The 20,008-nt window shown below is 54.6% G+C and overlaps 1 protein-coding gene across 1 annotated transcript in view; it reads right to left on the bottom strand.

The window, feature by feature from the left end:
* CMIP (c-Maf inducing protein) overlaps nt 1-10,269 on the bottom strand; it is a 229,176-nt gene extending 218,907 nt beyond the window's left edge. The window contains exon 1 of the mRNA XM_077133124.1: nt 9,967-10,269. Coding sequence (XP_076989239.1) covers nt 9,967-10,266 — 300 coding nt within the window. The 5' untranslated portion in view covers nt 10,267-10,269. The remainder of the gene's footprint in view (nt 1-9,966) is intronic.
* Between the last annotated feature and the right edge of the window lie 9,739 nt (nt 10,270-20,008).

Here is a 20,008-nt window from a genome sequence, read left to right as displayed (position 1 = left end):
GGTAGGCTCAGAGCGCAGGCCACGCCTTCAGCATCTGGAAGGTGCCCCCGTCCCCCTGTCTCCCAGGCCTTGGTCTAACTTGGTGCCACCTGCCCAAGAGGCCCCTGCCTGGGCTGGGCCTTGCCACCAGGTCTCCAGGATGGGGGTGCATAATGGGGACGGGGGGGGTCAGGCCTAGGATTCGGGGAGAATCAGAGACCTCGGGGGGCACAGCCCAGCAGCACTGGCCGCCTTCACCATGGTTGTTTAGGGGCCACGACAGGAGCTGGGAGTCCTGGGGCTCTGTGCCCACACCTAGGGTTGGCCAAGCACCTGCTAGGAGCCAAGAAACATTGGGGGTACCACACACTCTCCTTCCATCTCCACAGCAGCCCTGGAGGATGCAATGGGGTCTGAGAGGCAGGTGGGGTCATAAGGAAGGGGACAGGCAAAGACACGTACGCAGCTCATCCCACTCCCTCCATGTTCCTCTCCCCTTTCAGCAGGACAACCACAGTAATTTCATTCATTCATTCGAGTGTCTCCTGAGAGTATTGTCTCAGTTTCCCCAACTGTAAAATGGAGAGAGTCACAATCTCTCCTTGGCCGGTTGTGGGGATCAGCAACGCAGCCCATGTGACACAGCGCCTGGCAAAAAGCAGAACCAGATCCATATGGGTGGCTATGGTGGCCACCACAGGCATGAGCACCTGGCCCGGGATGTCAGCGGTCCCTGGGCTCCCGGGGCTCCCATCCAGGGGCATCTGGAAGTCCCCAGACTGTCCTAAACCACCAACACCCCTCCTCAGAAATGGCCATGATGAATCCAGCCCCAAACTTCAGCAAGTTCTGGTGGCCTCCTGGCTCCAGGAACCTACCCTACCTCCATCTGTCTCCCACCCTCCTCTGATGGTGCCTACCCCTCAGGACGAGCCACGTCAACCTCTCTGAATGCGCCCCCCTGCCTGGGCACACTCCTCCCTCCACGCGTTCCCAGCCCGCCGCCTACAACCCTCCTTTCCTCCAGGCACAATCCCATCTCCATCCCCCCAGGCAAGTCTCTCCCATGAAGTCCCCCCCTGGGCCACCCACTCCCATCGTGCCAGTTCTTCCCCCTGCCAAACAAAAGGACAAGACATACACCTCTCTGGGGAACGTGCTTTGTTCTACGTGTATCGTAATCGTCTGTGTACCCCAATTTAACAGTGAGCCCTTTGGGAGCAAAGATTCCATGTCACTTCGCAAGCACAGTACCTGCAGCACTCACTTTGCAAACGTAGTACCTGAGAGTACTCACTTTGCCTTCACAGTACCTGAGAGTACTCAATTTGCAATTACAGTACCTAAGAGTACTCAATTTGCTAGCATAGTAACTGAGACTACTCACTTTGCTAGCATAGTACCTGCAAGTACTCACTCTGCAAGTGCAGTACCTAGGTGCACTTCCTTTGCACACCTAATATCTGGTACTTGCTTCACAAACCTAGTAGTACCTGGTGCCTTCACTTCATAAATACTTGGCGTTCACTTTACAACGCCAGTTCCCTGAACTCTCATGACAAATTCACATAGGAATATCTGCCAAATATTCTAAACCGATAAGCCTGCTCATTTCCTACTAAGATGCTTCTTCGAGAAGCTGAAATAATTTTACGTATGTCTGACAGATGGACATACATTTGTAGACACACACACACACAAACATGGGGTCAGATCTGGCTTAGATTCTCTTCTTCCTCTGCCCAATTCTCCTTGACTGGGTCCTCATTCCCACACCTGTAAACTAGGAATACTTATCCCATAGGATTGTTCTAAAAATTAAATGAGCACAGTGCCTGGCACATGGCTGATATACAATAGAGTCATTGTAATTGTTAATGCATTGCTCCATCCCTTGCAGGAGGTTTGCTTACTCTATTTTATTTCCCAACAGAGAGAAGACTGCAAACTTTCCTAACCTGCCACCAACCTCAAATGCAGGAAGTAGGAAAGAGACTGTGTCATTTTGAATATCCTTTCCAGGGAAGCAGTTCTGTTGCTGGCATCTTGGAGACCTCAAGACCCACTGACACCTCTGATAATGACCCTGGGTGGGAAGTAATCACTCCACATCCTCCATTTTCTCCTGGACACATATGAAACCATGTTTCCCAGCCTCCCTTGCTCCTCGTTGTAACCATGTGGCTAGGTTCTGGCCACTGGAATGGCCGGACCTGCAAACCATCCAACCATGGCGCTCACTCTTTCCCCAACCCCAACTCAATGCAGAACCTAGAGGAGGGAAGAGCCCAAACCTGGTCTGAAGGAGCTTGCATCAAGAAAGGAAGATCCATTCAAGGACCCCCATCAGACTGTGAGGTGAGCAAGAAGGGAACTGTGCTGCATGAAGCCACCCAGATGTGGGGCTATTTGTTACAGCAGTGAGCCTGTGCTAACTGGCACACTTCCTTTCTACTACAACGGCTGCTCCACTTCTCTGCTGAGTATCCACACCTGTTCCAAAACCCATGCACAGATTCACCTGGGCTGGAAAGCAAGCCAAAGCGGGAAGCAGGGATACCAGGGGACTGTACTCCTATTTTCTGTTATTCTGGGCCTCTAATGAGTGTAGGACTGGCTGAGGAAGCTGCCAGAATTTCCAGTGTTGTCTTGCCCCTCCTGATAGCCCCACATGAGCTGGGCTCAGCCAGCCCTGCCCCAGGGAAGTACCTTCTTCCCTGCCTGATGCCTACACGTCCACCCACATACGGACTGGAGAATCCAGCTCATCCACTTCCCTCCAAAGTGAGTTTACCCGGCTAATCTGTTCATAAGCTTTCTCAATCTTGTCCTTTTTGACAGCAGCTTGAAAGCAGCAGAGCCATGGACAAAGGAAGTTACTGGGTTTGAATCCAGGCCCTGCTGGATTCTGAGTCATTTTGTAAGGGTCTTGGGCAACACACTTCCCCTCACTGCTTCCCCATCAGCAAAAAGCAAATGGTAAATTAAATAATCAGTATATTCTAAATCCTTGGAGCAGAGTTATGGACAAGAGAGAGAGTTTTTAAAAGTTTGCTGGGCTTTTAAATTTAAGAGTCTCTTGAAGCACTGCTTCAAAGCTATTTTCTTCACTATTTGTTGGGAAGGAATTAGGTTTTAAAAAAAACAAACCTACAATAGAGGCATGAAAATGGAAACTCCAGTGGCCAAGGAGGTACCATGTGCCCAGAACCCAGCACAGTCTAGGTGCGCCTAAGTATGTTTTCAATAGATGACAGCTCCTGGAGAGCAGGGGGACGGAAATTGACAACTGTAGGACATTTAGTAGGTGCCAGCCACTGGGCTAGGTGACTCCTAAGCTGGGTCCTGACTCAGGACCTTTGCACTTGCCATTTCCTCTGCCTGGAATGCCCTTGCCCAGATATCACCTCCTTCCCTGGCCACCAGGAATAAAGCAGCAAAGGCTCCTCGTTCCCACTGCTCACACCCCACCCCAACTGCCTGCTGTGTTTTCTCGTGGACCCCGTTACGACCTGGGGGATTTCATATTTACTTACTCGCTTTTACTTGTCCCCACAGAACGCCACAAGGGCGGGGGCCTGTTTTGGTCAGGTGCCTAGAACTTTATCTGTTGAGCGAATGCAGGAATGAATTGCCACGCCTTACCTCCCTTAACCCTGACGCCAGGCTAAAAGGAAGTTCCTATAATCCTCCTTGCTCAGATAAGGACAGAGGTTAGGGGACAGGCCCAAGGTCACCAGCTAGGAAGTTGCAGGGCCAGGACTCAGTCCTGTGGGTCCAACTTGCAAGTCTGTGTCCTTCCCATCCTACCCCTCCACCGGGTCTAACTGCGCCCCCCTCCCACGGCCCACAGGCCCCCGTAAACACTGCGCCTGGGACTGGTGGAGAGAAATGGCTGAGCGAGATGGGACCAATTTTAGCGCTCCCCTTTGCCTCAATCCACTCAGATGCCTCCTCCGAATGCTCACACGAGGCCTCCCCACCTTTGGTTGCTCCCAGCGCCAAACTGGCTCTGCTGATGTAAGCGGAGCTTCCTTTCCAAACACGCAGCCTCCTGGTGCCCCGGCCAGTGCACAGGGCGCCTCATCAGCAGACAGCGAGGAAGAGAAATTCTCACTTCCTCCCTTTCTCTACCAGGGGCCAGGCAGTCCAGCTTCCATCCTGGGGAAAGCAGGAAGTCTGGGGACAGAAGATGATGTGCTCAGGTGGGGCAGGAAGCAGCCGCCCCAGGACCTCGGGGTGGAGGTCAGTGGGACCTTGTCAGACCCCCTGTTCACCCCCACACAGCCCCCAGTGGGCCCTCGGAGGGGCTGGTGGCACCCAGCCGGACTGAAGCCTGACTCCAGGCCATGCTGCCCTCCTCTTCCTTGCGGAGAGTCAACTCCCCCTTACAAAGCACTTTCCCAAGAAGGAAGCAGAAGCCTTGGATGAAACAGAAACAGAAATGACTCCGCTGAATAAAGATGGGAGGATTTGTATTCGAAGCAACAAAATACTGGGAATAACCTACATGTCCATCGGCAGGGGGCTGTCCGACATCCACTGCCCAGTGCAGAACAGTTCCCGCATGCCCCAGCTAGACAAGAGAAACAGGGAACAGCATGTGCCTCCAAGCAGGGGAAGTAGGGGTGCGGGGGTAGGAGAGAAATTTCACTTGTCATCCGATGCCTTACTGTGCCATTTGAACGCATTCGGTGTGTTAGTTTCTGTTTTGTTTTGTTTTGACGAGAGGAGACTGTGTCCCCCAACAAATCCTTCTTAAACTGCTTTCAACAATTTCATGGCCTTCAAACATGCCAGAGCGGCTCAATACCCCTAACTTTCCCCAAAGCACTGTTCATTACAGCAGACTTTTCTCTGGAGACAGTTCGTTTTTAAATAGCCCTCCCATTTGTGCAGCATTTCGTGAAGCTCTTCCAGGGCAATTAGGAAGGCACGAAATCGGGGTACAGAGCGCTTATCACAGCCCTGCCGTGCGCTGGGCACTCGCCAGAACTACCTGCAATCCTCACCCCCACCCTGGAAGGAAGTACGAATGTCCCATCCTACAGAGAAAGGCACGGCCAGGAAGTCCCGGCCTCAGAATCCAGACCGGCGCCAGGTGACGGCAGAACCCGATGGGACATTCTGCCCCAGGGTGGAGATGCCTAGGCCAGCCTGCCTCACCTAATGCCTCTTTTAATCATTTAATCAAACACATAACTCAACTGTCTCAAAGGTCCGTTCCAGCAAAACTTCAAGTGGGATTCCCTTAGGAAAGCCGAGACCCGCTCAGGTCAAACCCCAGTGGGCCCCGAGATGGAGCCACGCTGCTCCCCCCTGGGGCACCTTAAGTTCCTCCAAAAAACTCACCTGGCAGTGCCCCAGTAGTGCCCCAGTAGTGCCCCCTCCCAAAGCCAGGTGCATGGACAGGCGGCTGAGGAGCGAGCGGAGCTGGGCAGAAACCACCTGGAGGGCAGCCCCACACCAGCCTCCGTGGCCAGCGGGGGAGCAAATCCCCAGCCCAGGAGCAGTCCCAGGCCTTCCACCTGGGCAGCACAATTTCACCTGTGGCCAGAAATGGCATCTCTGGTTGCACGAGGCCAACACCAGCATCAAAGCTTATTCCCCACTTGCAACATGCTGATTTGCAGCCTGGGAAGGTTAGCCACGGGTCACAGGGAGATTTGACTTTTTCTTTCTTCCTTTCTTCCACCCCTTTCCTCTGCTACTTCCAGTCAGCCAAGTTTTCTGAGCACCTAATTTGATAAATACTTATGACCAATGGCACTGAAAGAAGAAAAGAAAATCTTGATTTTTGCTAACTACCACTAAAAGCATCAAATAAAGCAGAGCTGGGGAGAGTGGGCTCACAGAGGATGGTATATGTGACAAAAGATAAAAAACAGCATGTGCATGTGCACAGATGAGTCCCCAGGGAGTTATGACTGCTCTGGAAGAAGGATTCTAAGTATCGGGTAGAAAGCACCAGCTCTGGGAGCCGAGCTGCCCGCCTGGCCCGAGACCCCCAGTGGGGTCTTGCGAAACAGCTTCACAGGGTCAGAGTCCAGGACAGGTGCTCCCCCAGGAAACATCCAACTAAAGAAACCGATAAGGATTAAGGTGGCTTTTGCTCCCTCCTCTCTGTGACAAGAGTTGCCCGGAAACATTTCAGTCGGAGCGGCGGAGTGGTGAAAACGTAAAACCCTGTTGTTGGTGAATGACGGCTGGGGAAATAAAGAGCCCTACTGTCCACCTGGCTCCATTCACTGTTTGGTCCACAAATACGGGGCTTTTCAGACTAGACCCACCATTCTGAGATGCCGTGGGCAGCATTAAAAAAAAAAAAACAACAAAAAAACGGATGGAATGAAAGGTAAGCAGCTTATTTGTATTTCTCTGTTGCAGGGGAAATAATAAAGCCCACAGACAAAGCCCTCTTCCAGCTGACAAACATGTCTAGCAGGTGATCAAATTCAACCCAGAGCCTGAGAACAACAAAATGGGTCCTGCTCCCGACAAACCCCAGGCTCGAGCAGGAGTCCTGGCTGTCACCTACAAGCCACATGGCAGTCAGCCGCAAAATTCCCGGCGAGGCCCGAGCCCTGGGCGGCCTGGATGGGGCCGGTGAATGAGCATTCTGTCCAAGACGGCCCTTCCCCCTATAGGTGCGGCCGTGTGTGCACCCGGGAAGGGCAAACGCCTCCAAACCACCCCCCACCCCCTCCCACGTCAGCCAGGTCAGCGTTGCCTTTTTGTGTTTCCTCTTTGTTTACAAGCGTCCGGGATCCAAAGTCTCCAAGAACAGGGGGCCTCAAACCCGCCGGCTGTCACGGGCCACGGCAGTGTTGGCTCCAGAAGGTTTTAATCAGTAAACTGGCCCAGGACAGGGGGCCCAGGGGCCGGCCCCAACCTAACCCCACAGGAGGCCAAGTTTGCAGCCAGGCCAAGGAGAGGCTGCTGCCACTCCTGTCTCGGGACCCCCCAGCTGAGATGACCTAGAGGGCTGAACCCACTGAACTGGCCTCCTTATGGACCCCACTGGAGCTGAAGATCTCTCCAGAGGGATGCAGGAAATGGTCAGCCTGCTGGGGTCCTGAGCTCGAGGGGCCATATGTTTTCACCCTGGCTCCATTCCGTGGTGTTCTCACAAGCCTGGTCTTTACTTCTGACAACGATCCAGGTAATTGGATCAGTGTAGACAGACTCAGCAGATCTTTTGGGGGCAAAGACTGTAGATTTGGTTTGTTTATTTGTTTAAATTCAGATCAATCATTCTGGATCTTGTTCCTGGAGCCCACACAGTTAACAGTATAATTACCAGATGGTTCCGAGGTGGGCTGTGTAGACGGTTTAAAATACAGATGATACACATTTCATGGACGGATGCAACCAGACATGAAACATACTTGCCCTAACAGCAGCTCAAGACTGGACCAGGTGGTAGTGCAAAAAAGCCACAAAGGTTGAAAAGGGTTTTTTTGTTGTAGTGACGTGCACGCAAATTCACCTTTGTTTCATTTGGGCTAATATTTCTCAGCTAGTGTTCGGGCCACACTAAAATGCAGACAGATTACATAACACCCAGGCCAAAGGGAAACCCCACAGGGACTCCTCTGCTTCCCCCCCAGAGCCTGGCCACCTGGCCACCTCCACAGCGCCTGATGAACATGGGACCAACCCCACCGTTGCCCTGAGGACCCCTCAACTTCACTGGGCCCACCCTCAGACAGCTGGGCACGCAATGGACCTGCCCCCCCACCCCCAGAGCCTTCAGGACACCCCCTGCCCATGGGGCTGGGTGACAAGAAGGGAAAGGGGACGCCGCCAGCTCATTGGACACTGCCTCGTGGTTCCTCCTTCCATGTTCCCCAGCACTGGAGCCAAGCTTAGCCAGGGCAAATGTTGTTCCGTGGACAACCCCCCCCCCCCCCCGCCACCACGTCCCCAGTCCAGGAAGTCGCAGCTGCTCTCCAGAGAGGCCCAAGCTACCCAAAAGGTGCCATCCTTTGTGGATGAAGGTGGTATAGGGGCATCTGGCTGCTTAAGAAACCAAACCACGGCCTCAGGCTTTGCCTCCTTCTCTCTCTTTCTCCTTCTCCCCCCGCCCCCACCTCTTGAGCAACGGGAAGTCAGCCAGCAGCCTTTGGCCCCCAAAGCTGGCTTCCCCCAGTGGGGGGCAGGAGCATGACCACCCATCCACAGCAGGCCACTGTGCCTCTCGACCATTTTGTCTCTCCCCCTTCCAATTCCCCTTCATTTTCAGAGGTCAACAGGGGGGGGGGGGGGAAAGAAGAAGAGAAGCCCCGCTGCCCCCCACCCCTCCCAAGCCAGATGAGAATTCTGAAGCCAGATTTGGGGACTCCAGATCCCAGGCAGGAACTGCTGAGGTCACTAATTCCTTCCAAATTTGAAACCCTCCTCTGTGCTGGCAAATTTTCTGAGGTTCTCCCTCTACCAAGCGAAGAGCCAGAGGCTGCGGCCTGTGGCTCAGGACGGGTCTAAGAACATGCACCAGCCTGAATTCGGGACGGGTCGCGACTCTCCGGGAGCCTCTCCCAGAAAGGAGTCTTTGCAGACGCTGCACCAACATTGCCCACGGGAAGAAAAAATAGGTGGTCGGAGTGCAACAGACCCAAAATTCAGAATCAAAGTCTTCAAGGCCCTCTGGGGGGTGGGGGGAGTGATCAGAGGAGTATGGCTTCTCCAGCGAACTTTTCCCCCCTCCCCATTCCTCGGAGCATGTGCCACACAGCCTGCAACACACACCAGGAGAATATGGGTGCGGGGCAAACGTCTATGACAGGAGACACCCTGTTTCCTAGCTGGGTTTTCTTGGCACAGGTGTGGGCAGGCGTGGGGTTCAACCCCCTCGCACTGCACTTGGTAAACAGGATCAGGGTGGGCCCAGGGGGGACGTGGGGTGTAGGGGGAGGGGCAGTGCATTCTGGAAAGACCTTCCACCTCTCCAAAGAGGATGGGACCCACACCACCACCACCGCCAGGCTCAGGCAGGCCCAAGCAGGAGTCGGTGTTTTCAACAGTCCTCGTTTCAAAACACAAAGCATCCTGTTCCCCCTCCTACCCGCCACCCCCACCCGGCGACCCCACCACAGCTGTCTCCCTCCATCGGATGAAGGCCACCATTTGCAGACTTGATTTCAGAAACAGATCAATGGCTTTTCCTGCCGGGTCTCATCTAGCAGACTCAGTTCTAGCCATGTTCTTTTAAAACAATAACAAAATAAAACCACCAGCAACAAAACACACGTCTGCACATACTCCACGCACAATGCACAACCGGCGCGCCCGAAACGGGTTTCCATCCTAGTACTTGGCAGGACCTGGGTCTGGAGAAGATATTCCAGGACGCCTGCCCCCACCCCCTCCAGCGCCAGCCTCCCAAGGTGCCCAGGAGATTTTTCAGAAAGGGAAGCACCCAGCTGGCCTGCCAGAGCCCCGGCAGGAAAAAGAATAAAAGACGGGTTAGAGCAAAGAAAGGAATTGGCTTCTGGAAATTCTTCGGATTTGGGGCTTTGGAGAGCTGCTGCTTTTTTTTTTCCACCCCCACCCCCACCCCCCCACTTGTGTTTTGTTTTCCCCACCAATTCAGATCCAGATGGGCAGATGGGGCGCCGGCCTCCCGAAAGGGATCCCCCAGCACCATCGGGGCTCTGCCTCGGGTCTAGTCCTGGGTCCCCCCATCCATGAGAAAGCCGAGCGCTGGGGCGCACAAGGTCCCCCACTGCCCGGCCTGGGGTGGGCCAAACGCTCTCCAGGATTCTCAGGGTCTTCCCGGAACGCGGCCGGCTGCTGCCAGCTTCCGATTCCCAAACCCAGCCCCGGGCCCGGAGGGGGCGCCTGGGTCCCCGCCGCCCCCCAGCAACCTCCCCAGTAGGGAGGCGCTAGGCTCCAGGTGCAGCGCCCGGGGGCAGCCACGGGGGGCGCCTCTCCCGGGCCCCGGGGGGCGGTGGGGGCGCAGCCCGGCCGCCGCGTAGAGCGACTCACCGTGGCGGACGCCAGGCTGTTGTCGGCCAGCGTAAGGTGGTGCGGCTCCCAGCGCCTCAGGAATTTCGAGGTGAGGATCTTGCTGAGAAAGGTCCGCGGGTGCCGGATGACACAGACCTGGATGTCTCCCTCCTGCAGCAGTTTGTACCTCATCCCGTTGCAGAGCAGGAGGGCCCGGCGGCAGGGCACGGCGCCCATCTTCGTGCCCTCGGGGGCCGGCACGTCGCCCCCCAGCAGCGGCTTGGTCTCCTCGATCTGCCGGGGGTCGCCGCCGCCGCCCGAGCTGCTGGTCAGATCCATGGCCGGGCCGGAGGAGGGGGCGGGGGGCGGGGAAAGGGGGCTGTCCCCGGCGGCTGGGGCGGCGGGGCCCCCGGATCTGGCAGCCCGCACCCCCCCACCCCCCAGGAAGGTGGGGGGGGCGTGGGACTGGGGGCGCCCCCGCGGGAAGGGGGGCGGGAAGGCCCCCTCGGGGGTCGGCTCGCGCGACCGGGCGGTCGGTCCTTCCTGCGGGGCTCCTGGCTTCCTCCTAGCTCGTCGGGTGCATGCTCGCGGCCGCTGGACCGGGCTGGCGGGGAGGGAGGGAGGGCGGAGGGAGGGGCGGGGGGATGGGGGAGGCGACGACGAAGGTGGACGCGCGGACAGGGCGCGGGCGTGTCTTTGTGCCGGGCCGCTCGTGTGTACAGTACGTGTGTCCCTGCGTCCGTCCGGGTGCGAGTGTGTGTCGGGGTGGGGGGCGGCGGGGGGGGTTCGGCCGGGAGATTGCGGAGCCGCGGGGCCGCGGCGCGATTGGTCCCCGCGGGGTCATGTGCCCGCCCCTCTGACGTCAATGGCGGCAACGGCGGCGGCGGCCGCAGCTCCTCTCGCAGGCGGAGCCCAGAGCCCGGGCGGGGACGGGGGCGGGGGCCCGGGCGCGGTCCGGCGGGTGGGAGACGGGGGTGGTGGGAGCGGCCCCTGGGGAGGGGGCTGGGGCGGGCGAGCCCAGACAGGTCGCGGGCGGGGCGAGCCTGGAATGCGGTGGGGGCGGGGCGTCACGGGCGGCCGCGCCCCCCACCCCCACCCCGCCCCGGGTGCCCAGGCGGGTGCCGAGCCCCGGCCCTGGCGCCCCCTTTCCCCCCAGCCCTGCTCGGCGCCCGGGGTTGGGCGACCTAACCTCTGCCACCCCCTCCCCTGCCCCGGCGGCCCCCCAGGCCCCAAGCCAGAGGCGTGGACTCGAATTGAGAAGCGTGCGCGGTTATCCCGAGAGCTCGCGGGACCCGCCCCGGCTCAGGCCGCTGGCCTCTGCAGGCCTCTTCCTGGCCCGGTGAAGCCGCCTGCTGGCCCCGGCCCTGGGGGATCCTCAAATGGAGGGCCCGAGCAGTGGGCCCCGGCCGACCCCTCCTGCCCCTGGAGGAAGAGCCTCTGACTGATCCCCTGTGGGAGCCCGATAAGCAAGCCCCTCGCCCCCGCAGTTCCTCTGCCCGCGCCCCCTGCAGCTCCCGCTTCTTCACCTGCCCCCCTCAGACAGGACCTGACCGTTCGCCTCTGCAAGTCTCCAGGCCCAGCCGGAGGCCCAGAAGCCAGTGATGGTCTAAGTGTCTTTGGGGAATGAAACACAATGTGGCCAACTCCAACTTGGAAGCCAGAGCTCTCCCTTTCTGCCACCCTGAGCGGCACCTAAAGCCACCCAGAAAATGCTCGGGTCTTCAGCCAGGCTTTTCCCAAGTCCAGGCACTTCTGTAGTTAATGCTTTTAAAACCCCAGATTTCTGCCTTTTTGTTAAACAAAGGTGTCTGGGCCACGCTCAGATGAACATGTGAAGCGTGTGTTGAATTGCATCGCTGATGTGGCCGCAATTGCACACACCGCTTCTATCCAGAGAACACAGGGCAGAGGCGCTCTCCAAAAGGGGCTCCCCTGGGCCTGGCCAGGGCTGGAGCTGGGGGTGGAAGGCAGGGCCTGGGCCCACCCACCGGGAGAGGGGCAGGCTGCCCTCCTGCACCCTAGGAAAGGCTCCCATCAACTCCCCACACTTGTACTGGCTTTTCCTTCAAGTCTCTAGATGGCATCGCCCTTGAGAAAACCATCAGGCAAAGCAGGGCACGTGTGAGAACCCCACCTCAAGATACAGATGGGGGTACAGTGAAGACTCATTGCAAGATGGGGTTAGATCTATTGTTCAAACCTTTACTGAGCTCCAGCTGTATGCAGCCGGGTTCAGGCACTGGGGTATTAGTAGTAATTATTGTAATAGCCCCAGTGTCCTGAGTGCTTTCTCTGTGCTTCACCTTTTGCATGCATATGCCACAGCGACATCTGTGAAGCAGGTACTTCCATCAATTCCTCTTGCAGGTGAGGGTACTGAGAGGTTAAGTGACTGGCCTGGGGTCCCTTAGCTAGTTAGGAGCCAGGCTTGGTTTCTGATTCCCAAGCCTATGGCTTAGTCAGAGGCATGAAGCTCAGAGCCCAGGAAGACGTGAGACAAGGACCACGCTGTGCTGGAACCAGAGGAACAGAAAGAGGGTCACCTGGCCTATCCGGGGGTGGCCACTGGGTACCTGTCCTGACTCGAAGGGGAAGAAGGAGAGAGGTGCTCCAGGAAAGGGGGTGTGGGGTGGCACATACAAAGGCAAAGAGGTGTAAGGACACCAGGATATCTAGGCATCTGCACTCATTGGTCACAGTGGGTGGTAGAAGTGCCTGGGGAAATGGGGCAAATGCCTTAGAGGTGAGCAGGGGCTGAGGAGGCAGCACCCAGAAATCCAGGCCCAGGGACCCAACTTCTCCAAGGGCAGTGGGAGTCACCCCCACGGACCCAGCAGGGACATGACACGTAGAAGGCTTTTTTAAATGAGCACTGGCTACAGGGGGGTGGGCCATGGTGGCTCAGCAGGCAGAATTCTCAACTGCCATGCCGGAGACCCGGGTTCAATTCCTGGTACCTGCCCATGCAAAAAAAAAAAAAGAGATCACTGGCTGCAGTGTGGACAAGGGTGACAGCAAAGCAGGCTGGAGGCAGGCAGTGCAAGAAGGAGGCTGTCACAGGCACCAAGAAGGGAGGTGATGGGGCCACCAGGAGGTCACAGTAGGCAGAGCAGCTGCTGTGTTCTGAGACATCTACTGACCCTGTGCCCCTATTCAGAGGGTGAGATTTACCAGGTTGCAAACATCCCCGATTTCTCCCAGGACCATCCCAGGTGACACGGTGGTAGATGAGTGAACAGTAAATCAGGATCTCATAATGACCAACATTTGCCAAGTGCCAGGAACTTCTCTGGGGACTATATGCTGTTTCATTTCTTTCTCCCTTCCCAGCCCAGGGGAAAGAAATTATCATCATCCCCTCTTAAGGTTGGGGAGCTTGAGACTCACAGCAGGTAGGACACGTGGGGATCCAGCCAACATTTGAATCCGAGGTTCTGATTAACCTCAAATTCCATGGTTTTCCTAATCCTCTGGGGCTTTTAGTGTCTTCCTTAGTAATATTTTCCTGACCAGACACTCAGAATTTAGTCGATGTCATCTTTAAATAATATTTTGAGATTTTAGTTTGAAGACACTGAACTGGAACCCAAAAATACTGCAAGAAGAGTTCCTGGCGGGCAGGCAGCAGGAGTGCCTGGCTGTTGGGAGCACCTGGCTCTGTGCCTGTATACAGTAGGACCCAGAAAATATGCATGGATTGGTGGTGGAACTCAGCTATTCCCTAGTGCTGAGGAAGGTATCAGCAAGTTGGGACGGCATGAGAGGGGAGGGCACTGGATGGGACGACCATGAGAACCAAGTCTCAGCCTCCAGGATGGGACTCTTGTGGCTCATCGCAGAGCCCCTTGCCTCCCTCCATCCGGGCCCTGACTCAAGTGAGTCTGAGACCAGTTGTCAGATTCCATCAGAAGCCCCCTCCCTGCAGCTCCCCATCCTCTCTAGGGATGGATTCTTGAGGCCATGGGAACCCAGACCCACCAAAGAATGGCCCAGATCCCTTAGAGTTCATCCTCCTGGCATTGAACTTGAACTTGGGAGGTTTACAGGACAACAGGAAGGGCTTGGAAGCTCATACACACCCTTCGCTCTCCTTGGGTTCTTCTTGGGCTCCCTAATCCAAGGTCACCGTCAGGCTGTCATTTTCTGCATTCTTTGCTGGAGGTCCCTCCTTGTTTGAGCCAAGTCCCCAAGTACAACTTTCTGTCCTCACCCACTCTCTGGACTACCCCTCGCAGTTCAGCAGCACCCTGGGCCATGTTGGTGGAGGGCCTGATATGCGTCAGGCTCAGTGCCAGGAGCTGGGGATACCCTCAGAAGCTCAGACCTCAACTCCCAGTTCTCTAAAGTCCCCCCTCAGGCTGACTCTGACAGGAAAGAGACCTGCCCCTCAGACTGCCCATAAAGGGATTTTATAGAGTGGCAAAGTCCCTGTTGGGGAGAGGAGAACAGCAGAGCTGCCAGTAGACCAGGGAGAGGTCTGGCAAAGTCCCCTTCCAACAGCCCTGCCCTGAGGCTCAGCAGACTGGCCGTGGGAGGCAGGGTGGTCTCTGGGGGATCCTCACCAGCCTTCCCACAATGCCCCCCTTGCCCCATGCCCACCTAAAATTGACCCCATAGACTGGACACTGCAAGTGGGCACAGTCCTTTCCTATTTTGCTCCTCACTGTATCCAGCGGGACACTGATAAATGTATAACATTTAACTTGCTGAAAAAGTGGAAAGCCCTGACCTTTGATGTTGGCCAATTTCCCTGGTGTAAAAACTCCCGGAGTGGCCAATTCAGCCTAACCAGCGTGCATCACTGAATACAGAGTTGGAAAGACAAGCCCTCACTTGTGGAGTGGTCCCATCATGCAAATACCAAGGTCAGCAAACCACCCCGAAGGGCTGGATTCAGCTCACAAGCTGCAAAGTCTCAATACCTGCTATCTGGCCCTTTTACAGGAAAGGAGTGTCATCTCCTCTGCCAACTCCTGCCATCGACGTAATTGCAAGAACTGATATACTAGTAAAATGCAGTAAAATTATTAAGGAGTGGTGAGTTTTTGATTACTTGGTACCTTCGTTTTTAATATAACTTATTTAATTGCAACTTTATATAATTTAATCTGTTTTAATGTCTGTGTTGAACAACCAGTTCACCAAATCCCTGAGAAATGAACAACCAGCTTTTGTGAGCCGGTTCACCACTGCCTCTTCAGGGACCGGCCCCCAATCGATGCACGATGATAATCTATTGAATGACTGAATATCTAACTCCAATGCCAATGATCTTAACCATTAGACTATACAGTCCTGCTTCATTCATTCATTCATTCCATTTCATTAAACACCTATGTATTGGCACCTATTGAGTGCCAGGGCCTCTGCCAGCTACTACAGATACAACTAATACAGCCACCTGGAAAGCCAGACCCACATCCCACAACCCCACGAAATATATAACAACAAAAAAGAGGCCAAGAAATCAAACTCCTCACCGGTTGTGTGTCTCCTTGGCTGCTTCACCACAAAGCGGAAGTCATAGCAATGCCTTCCTCCAGAGTGGAACAGATTAAATGAAACAACCAACAGTGAGCTCAGAGCCTGGCACAGACCAAGCATGTTCGGTAAGCGTTAGCTATTTCCCAACCCCACCATCATCATTTTTAGAACCCACGTTCAAACGGTGCTGATAAGGGGCCCTCCATCCAGTCCACTTCTCTGAGCCTTTCCCATTTGCCTAACAACCTGGGGGTGTAGAACCCCTAGATAATGGCATCTCCGCAGAATTTGAAGCAGGGGTTTCTAATCAGCACTGTCGATATTTGGGGATGGGTCATTCTTTGGGGGTGGGGGCTGTCCTGTGAATTGTAGGATGTTAAACACCACCTGTGGTTTGAACACCCCCCCCCCGAGATGCCAGTAGCAATCACCTCCTTTTGTGACAACCAAAACTGTCTCAAGACATGGCCATGTGTCACGTGGGGTGGGGCCCACGTACCGGGTTGAGAACCCCTGGTTTACAAGATGTTTTATTTTTCCCTCCCTATCAGCTGTGCCGTGGCCACAGGGCAGGGCTGCCATCTCCCTGGCATCCATGGGTCACCGTCTGGGGGAGATGTGCGTTCCTCATCCACAGTCACGCAGGGTCCCTTCCTTCTCAGACGCGGATTCCCGGGCGCTGGGAGCAGCACCCTCACTCCCCGCCCCTTTATCCGGCTGTCAAGGGACACGCACACCCGAGCACAGAATGAGATGCAACCTTCCTCCCTTTCAGCCGCGTTTTTGAAGCCTGATTAATGGCATGAGGCCACGTGTGTCATAAATTGCCAAGCGCAAAAAGCAGGCAGCGAAATTGTTTGTTCCCACGTGGTCCCAAGCTTGTAGCTGCCCGAGGCACAACTGCTGCTGGGAAATTCTCTGGAAGCCCCGTCCCAAAACCCCGACTAGTAATTGCATCAGCCAGGAGAACATTCCCGCACCTCGTTTTTAACAGTCATCAGACAAGAGCCCGGCGGAACACATGCTCCGTACAAATGACATTTAATGTACTAATCAAATCATAAAATGCACTTATTCTCCCCACTGAAACAAGAGTCGCGTTTCAGCCGTGAGGTGGGTGAACACTTTCCTCCCTCTCCTCCCGGAGCTGACACGAGAACCGTCCATTTTCTAGGCTCCATCAGAGGGGCTGTGGAGGGGAGGTGGTGGGGGGCACACTTAGCAGCCTGTGATAATGGGAGGCTGATGAGAACTCTAGTGGGTCAGTCCACCTGGGCTAGTTCCAGGGGACAACGGGGGGTGGGGGTCATGAGGTTCCAACATTCACCACCACCACCCCCCTTTCTTCACCAAATGATGAAGTCTGAGGATAATGGAAATGAAACACGGAGGACTGGAACTAGTCTGTTTTACATACACTCGAAGACTTATTGATTGCTTAATTTACATGTATCCATCCAAATTTTAGTTGAGGTTCTCTCTGGAGTGATGAGATTACGGCTAATATTTTTCCTTTTTCAATCAGTGGTTTTTCTTTTTTCTTTCTTTTTTTCTCATGTTGCATGGCAGGAGTCACATTTCATTCTTCTTCCATGTGAGTAGCCCCTTATTACAGCACCATTTGTTGAATTTTTGTTTGGTTGGGTTTTTGTTTGCTTGCTTGTTTGTTTGGGAATTCTACCACGGAGCTACCCTCGCACCCCCAATCAGTGGTTTTGACATGTAATTGACTTATGATAAAGGCACCCATTTTAAGGGAACAGGTTGATACGTTTTGACAAGTGTGTACACTCACGTACCTGCCTTCCCGGTCAAGGTATAGATATAAAACCTTCCCACGACCCCCCAAAGTTTTTTGCATTCCCTTGCAAAGGGTCCCTGCCACCTCCTCCTGGCCCCGGACAACCCCTGATCTGCTTTCTGTCACTGGATAGTTTGTCCATTCTTGAACGTCATATAAATAGAATCAGAAGGTACGTACTGTTTGGGATCTGACTGCTTTGAGATGCATCCGTGGTGAAGCCTTTTGGTTGGTGACTAACGTAACCATTACATAGACATACTGTTTATGGGTAAATTTAGTTTTCTTCTCTTTTTTCCCCCCAAATTTTCGACAGTGCGCATGTATTGATTCTTTCAATTAAAAAGAAAGAGGATAAGTGCCATTCATTTTTTTAAATTCACAGGGATTTTGTGAAGTGCCCAAATGCCAGGCTGTCTCTGACGCATGGAAATGGAAGCCTGGCAGAGCCACATGGGGGATTGCAGGCCACAGATTATATTTTTAAAAATACAAAACACTGTGTTTTTTTTTTCAGATTAATTGTCTCTCTCCCATACCAGGCTTCACGGTGAAGCTGCTCAAATTGACCAATTTAATTGTGACCTCCTTTCTTCCCCTCCATCTGCTCGGAGCCAGTTGCTAAGGAGAAGTGCTCGTCCAAAACTCACCCCAATCCACCTTCGCATCAGAACCTCCAAACAGCTAGACAAGCCCTTGGTCTGGCTTGGGTGATGGCTGCACCCTGCCTCACTAATCAGGAAACTGAGGCCTAGTGAGGTCGACAGGTTTATCCTTAGATCCCACAGCAAGAGACAGGGGGAATGCTAACAGTTCTCCAGGTAGGATGGCCAGGAAGCTGAGAGCAACGAGTTTGGATTTGCATCCCAGCTCTGTGCCTTACTAGCTGTGTTACAGTAATCATATCCCTTGACCTCTCTGAACCACCGTCTCTTCATCTGTGAAACAGAGACTAAACACAGTTGAGAGGATTAATGAAATAAGCTGTGTAAAGTCTTCAAGACCGGGCTTAGGAAAAAGTCTGCACTCAATAAATGGTAGGGAAAAAGCAGTTTCTTAACTCTGCAACTCCAGCACAAAACTGATCTCAGCCAGTCTGAGCTGAGGGAAAAGGCGTAGATATTTCCTTGTAGCCACAGGTAGCAGAGAAGTGAGAAGGCAGGTCACAGCCTGAGGGTGAGTTAGCCAGGACTCCTTGGTCGCGACAGGAACCAATCAGAGCAGCTTCAACAAAGAGCAGAGATGGGTGATGAGGATTTAAGGGTGTGACACAGAACCCCAAAGGCAGCCAGGACTCAGAAAGGACCCCAAACCAGGATCAACAAAGGCCCAGGGCCCTCTCCTCTATGTTTCTGCATCCCCCTGCCTCATCTTCCCAAAAGACAGACTTTCTCTGCTACGTCCCTCTGACATGACACCAGGCAGCTGTGGGAGAAACTGGCCCGGCTTGAACAAGGACCTATTTGGCCCAGTCCCACGGGAGCTTAGCTGGCTTTGGGGCTCAGTGTCCCAGCCAGGGTTTGGGAATGTGGTTGCTGACATCCAACACATACAGGTGAGAAGGACTTCCAGGCGAGTCCTTGTGGGCTGGGCACAGCCCCCAAGAAGTGCCTTATTCTGATTAATAACCACTTCGTCCTCGGGCCCCCAGCCTCATGTATGTCCTGATTTTATTCGTAATAATAGCTGACACCCGTGTAGGTCTCCGCCACCTGCCAGCCACTGTCGTAAGCCCAAAAGCCTCATGAAAACTCAAGGATGGTCATGATCTCCATCGTACAGATGACAAAACCAAGGTGCGGAGAGGTTAACGACATACCCAGCTCACACCTGAACTTTGTGAATCTAGTTCCAGATCCGGCTCTTCTGGCCATGGTGCCATGTGGCCTGTTTCAGCCCCGGCCATGCTCTTTATAATCATCTGTCAGCCATTGGCTCTCAAAATGAGAATAGAAATGTGGAGGGAGGGATTTGATAACTGATATTCCACAAACGCACCTAATGGTTGACAAGGGAAGTCCCTGAGGCTTTGCTGGCCGTCCTCACAGTTTTTATTTTTAACTGGTGTTGCTGGAGCAGGCACGGCAGACTTCTCTGAGCCTCGGACTCTAACCCAGCCCTGAGGTCTGGGACCACTGGGTGCAGGCCCTACCTTCTTTACTGCTGCCCCTGCCTGAGCCCGCTCCCCTTTCCCCTTTCCCCGCCTCTCTTGCACCCGGCACAGTGGGCACTCAATAAGGCTTGTCATTGCTGAAAAAATGCGTACCCCACTTTACAGTTATCAAAGCACTTCCCAAGGCAGGCAAAGGGATCCATTCAAACAGGGTCCCCACAAAACCTAAAGAAAGGGGAGTCACACACACGGGAACCAGCAAATCTGAATGATCAGAAACCATAGCATAGCAGGGTCTGCAGAAAGGGCCTTCCCCCCCTCCACCTTTTTCCCAGGAGTCCAGCTCCCCGCTGGCTGCCTCTGCTTGCAGGACCGCCGCCACGGCCCAGCTCCTGGGAGCCATGTGGGGATGTCACTGAGGTCCCCACCTCCTTATATCCAGGTAAGGGAGCCGACGGGCCTGGCGAGCCCCAGTACAGCCCCATGACTTCTCTCAAGCACCCGGCCCCGGGCTCTAAGGAAGGCAACTGGCCCAGGTCTCCCAGGGAGATGGGCGCAAAGCCAGGTGTTGGTCTGCGGAGCCCAAAGCCCCCATGCTGTCCATGGCTGGTCCTTGCGCAAAGCTTGACTTGCCACCTGTCTTCCAGCCCCAGAAACTGCCCCTCACTGGAGTGGACCCGGTT

Source organism: Tamandua tetradactyla, chromosome 16 (genome assembly GCF_023851605.1).
Source record: "Tamandua tetradactyla isolate mTamTet1 chromosome 16, mTamTet1.pri, whole genome shotgun sequence".
Taxonomy (NCBI): domain Eukaryota; kingdom Metazoa; phylum Chordata; class Mammalia; order Pilosa; family Myrmecophagidae; genus Tamandua; species Tamandua tetradactyla.
The sequence above is the reverse complement of the archived record's forward strand: the minus strand, read 5'-3'. Positions and strand labels throughout refer to the sequence as shown.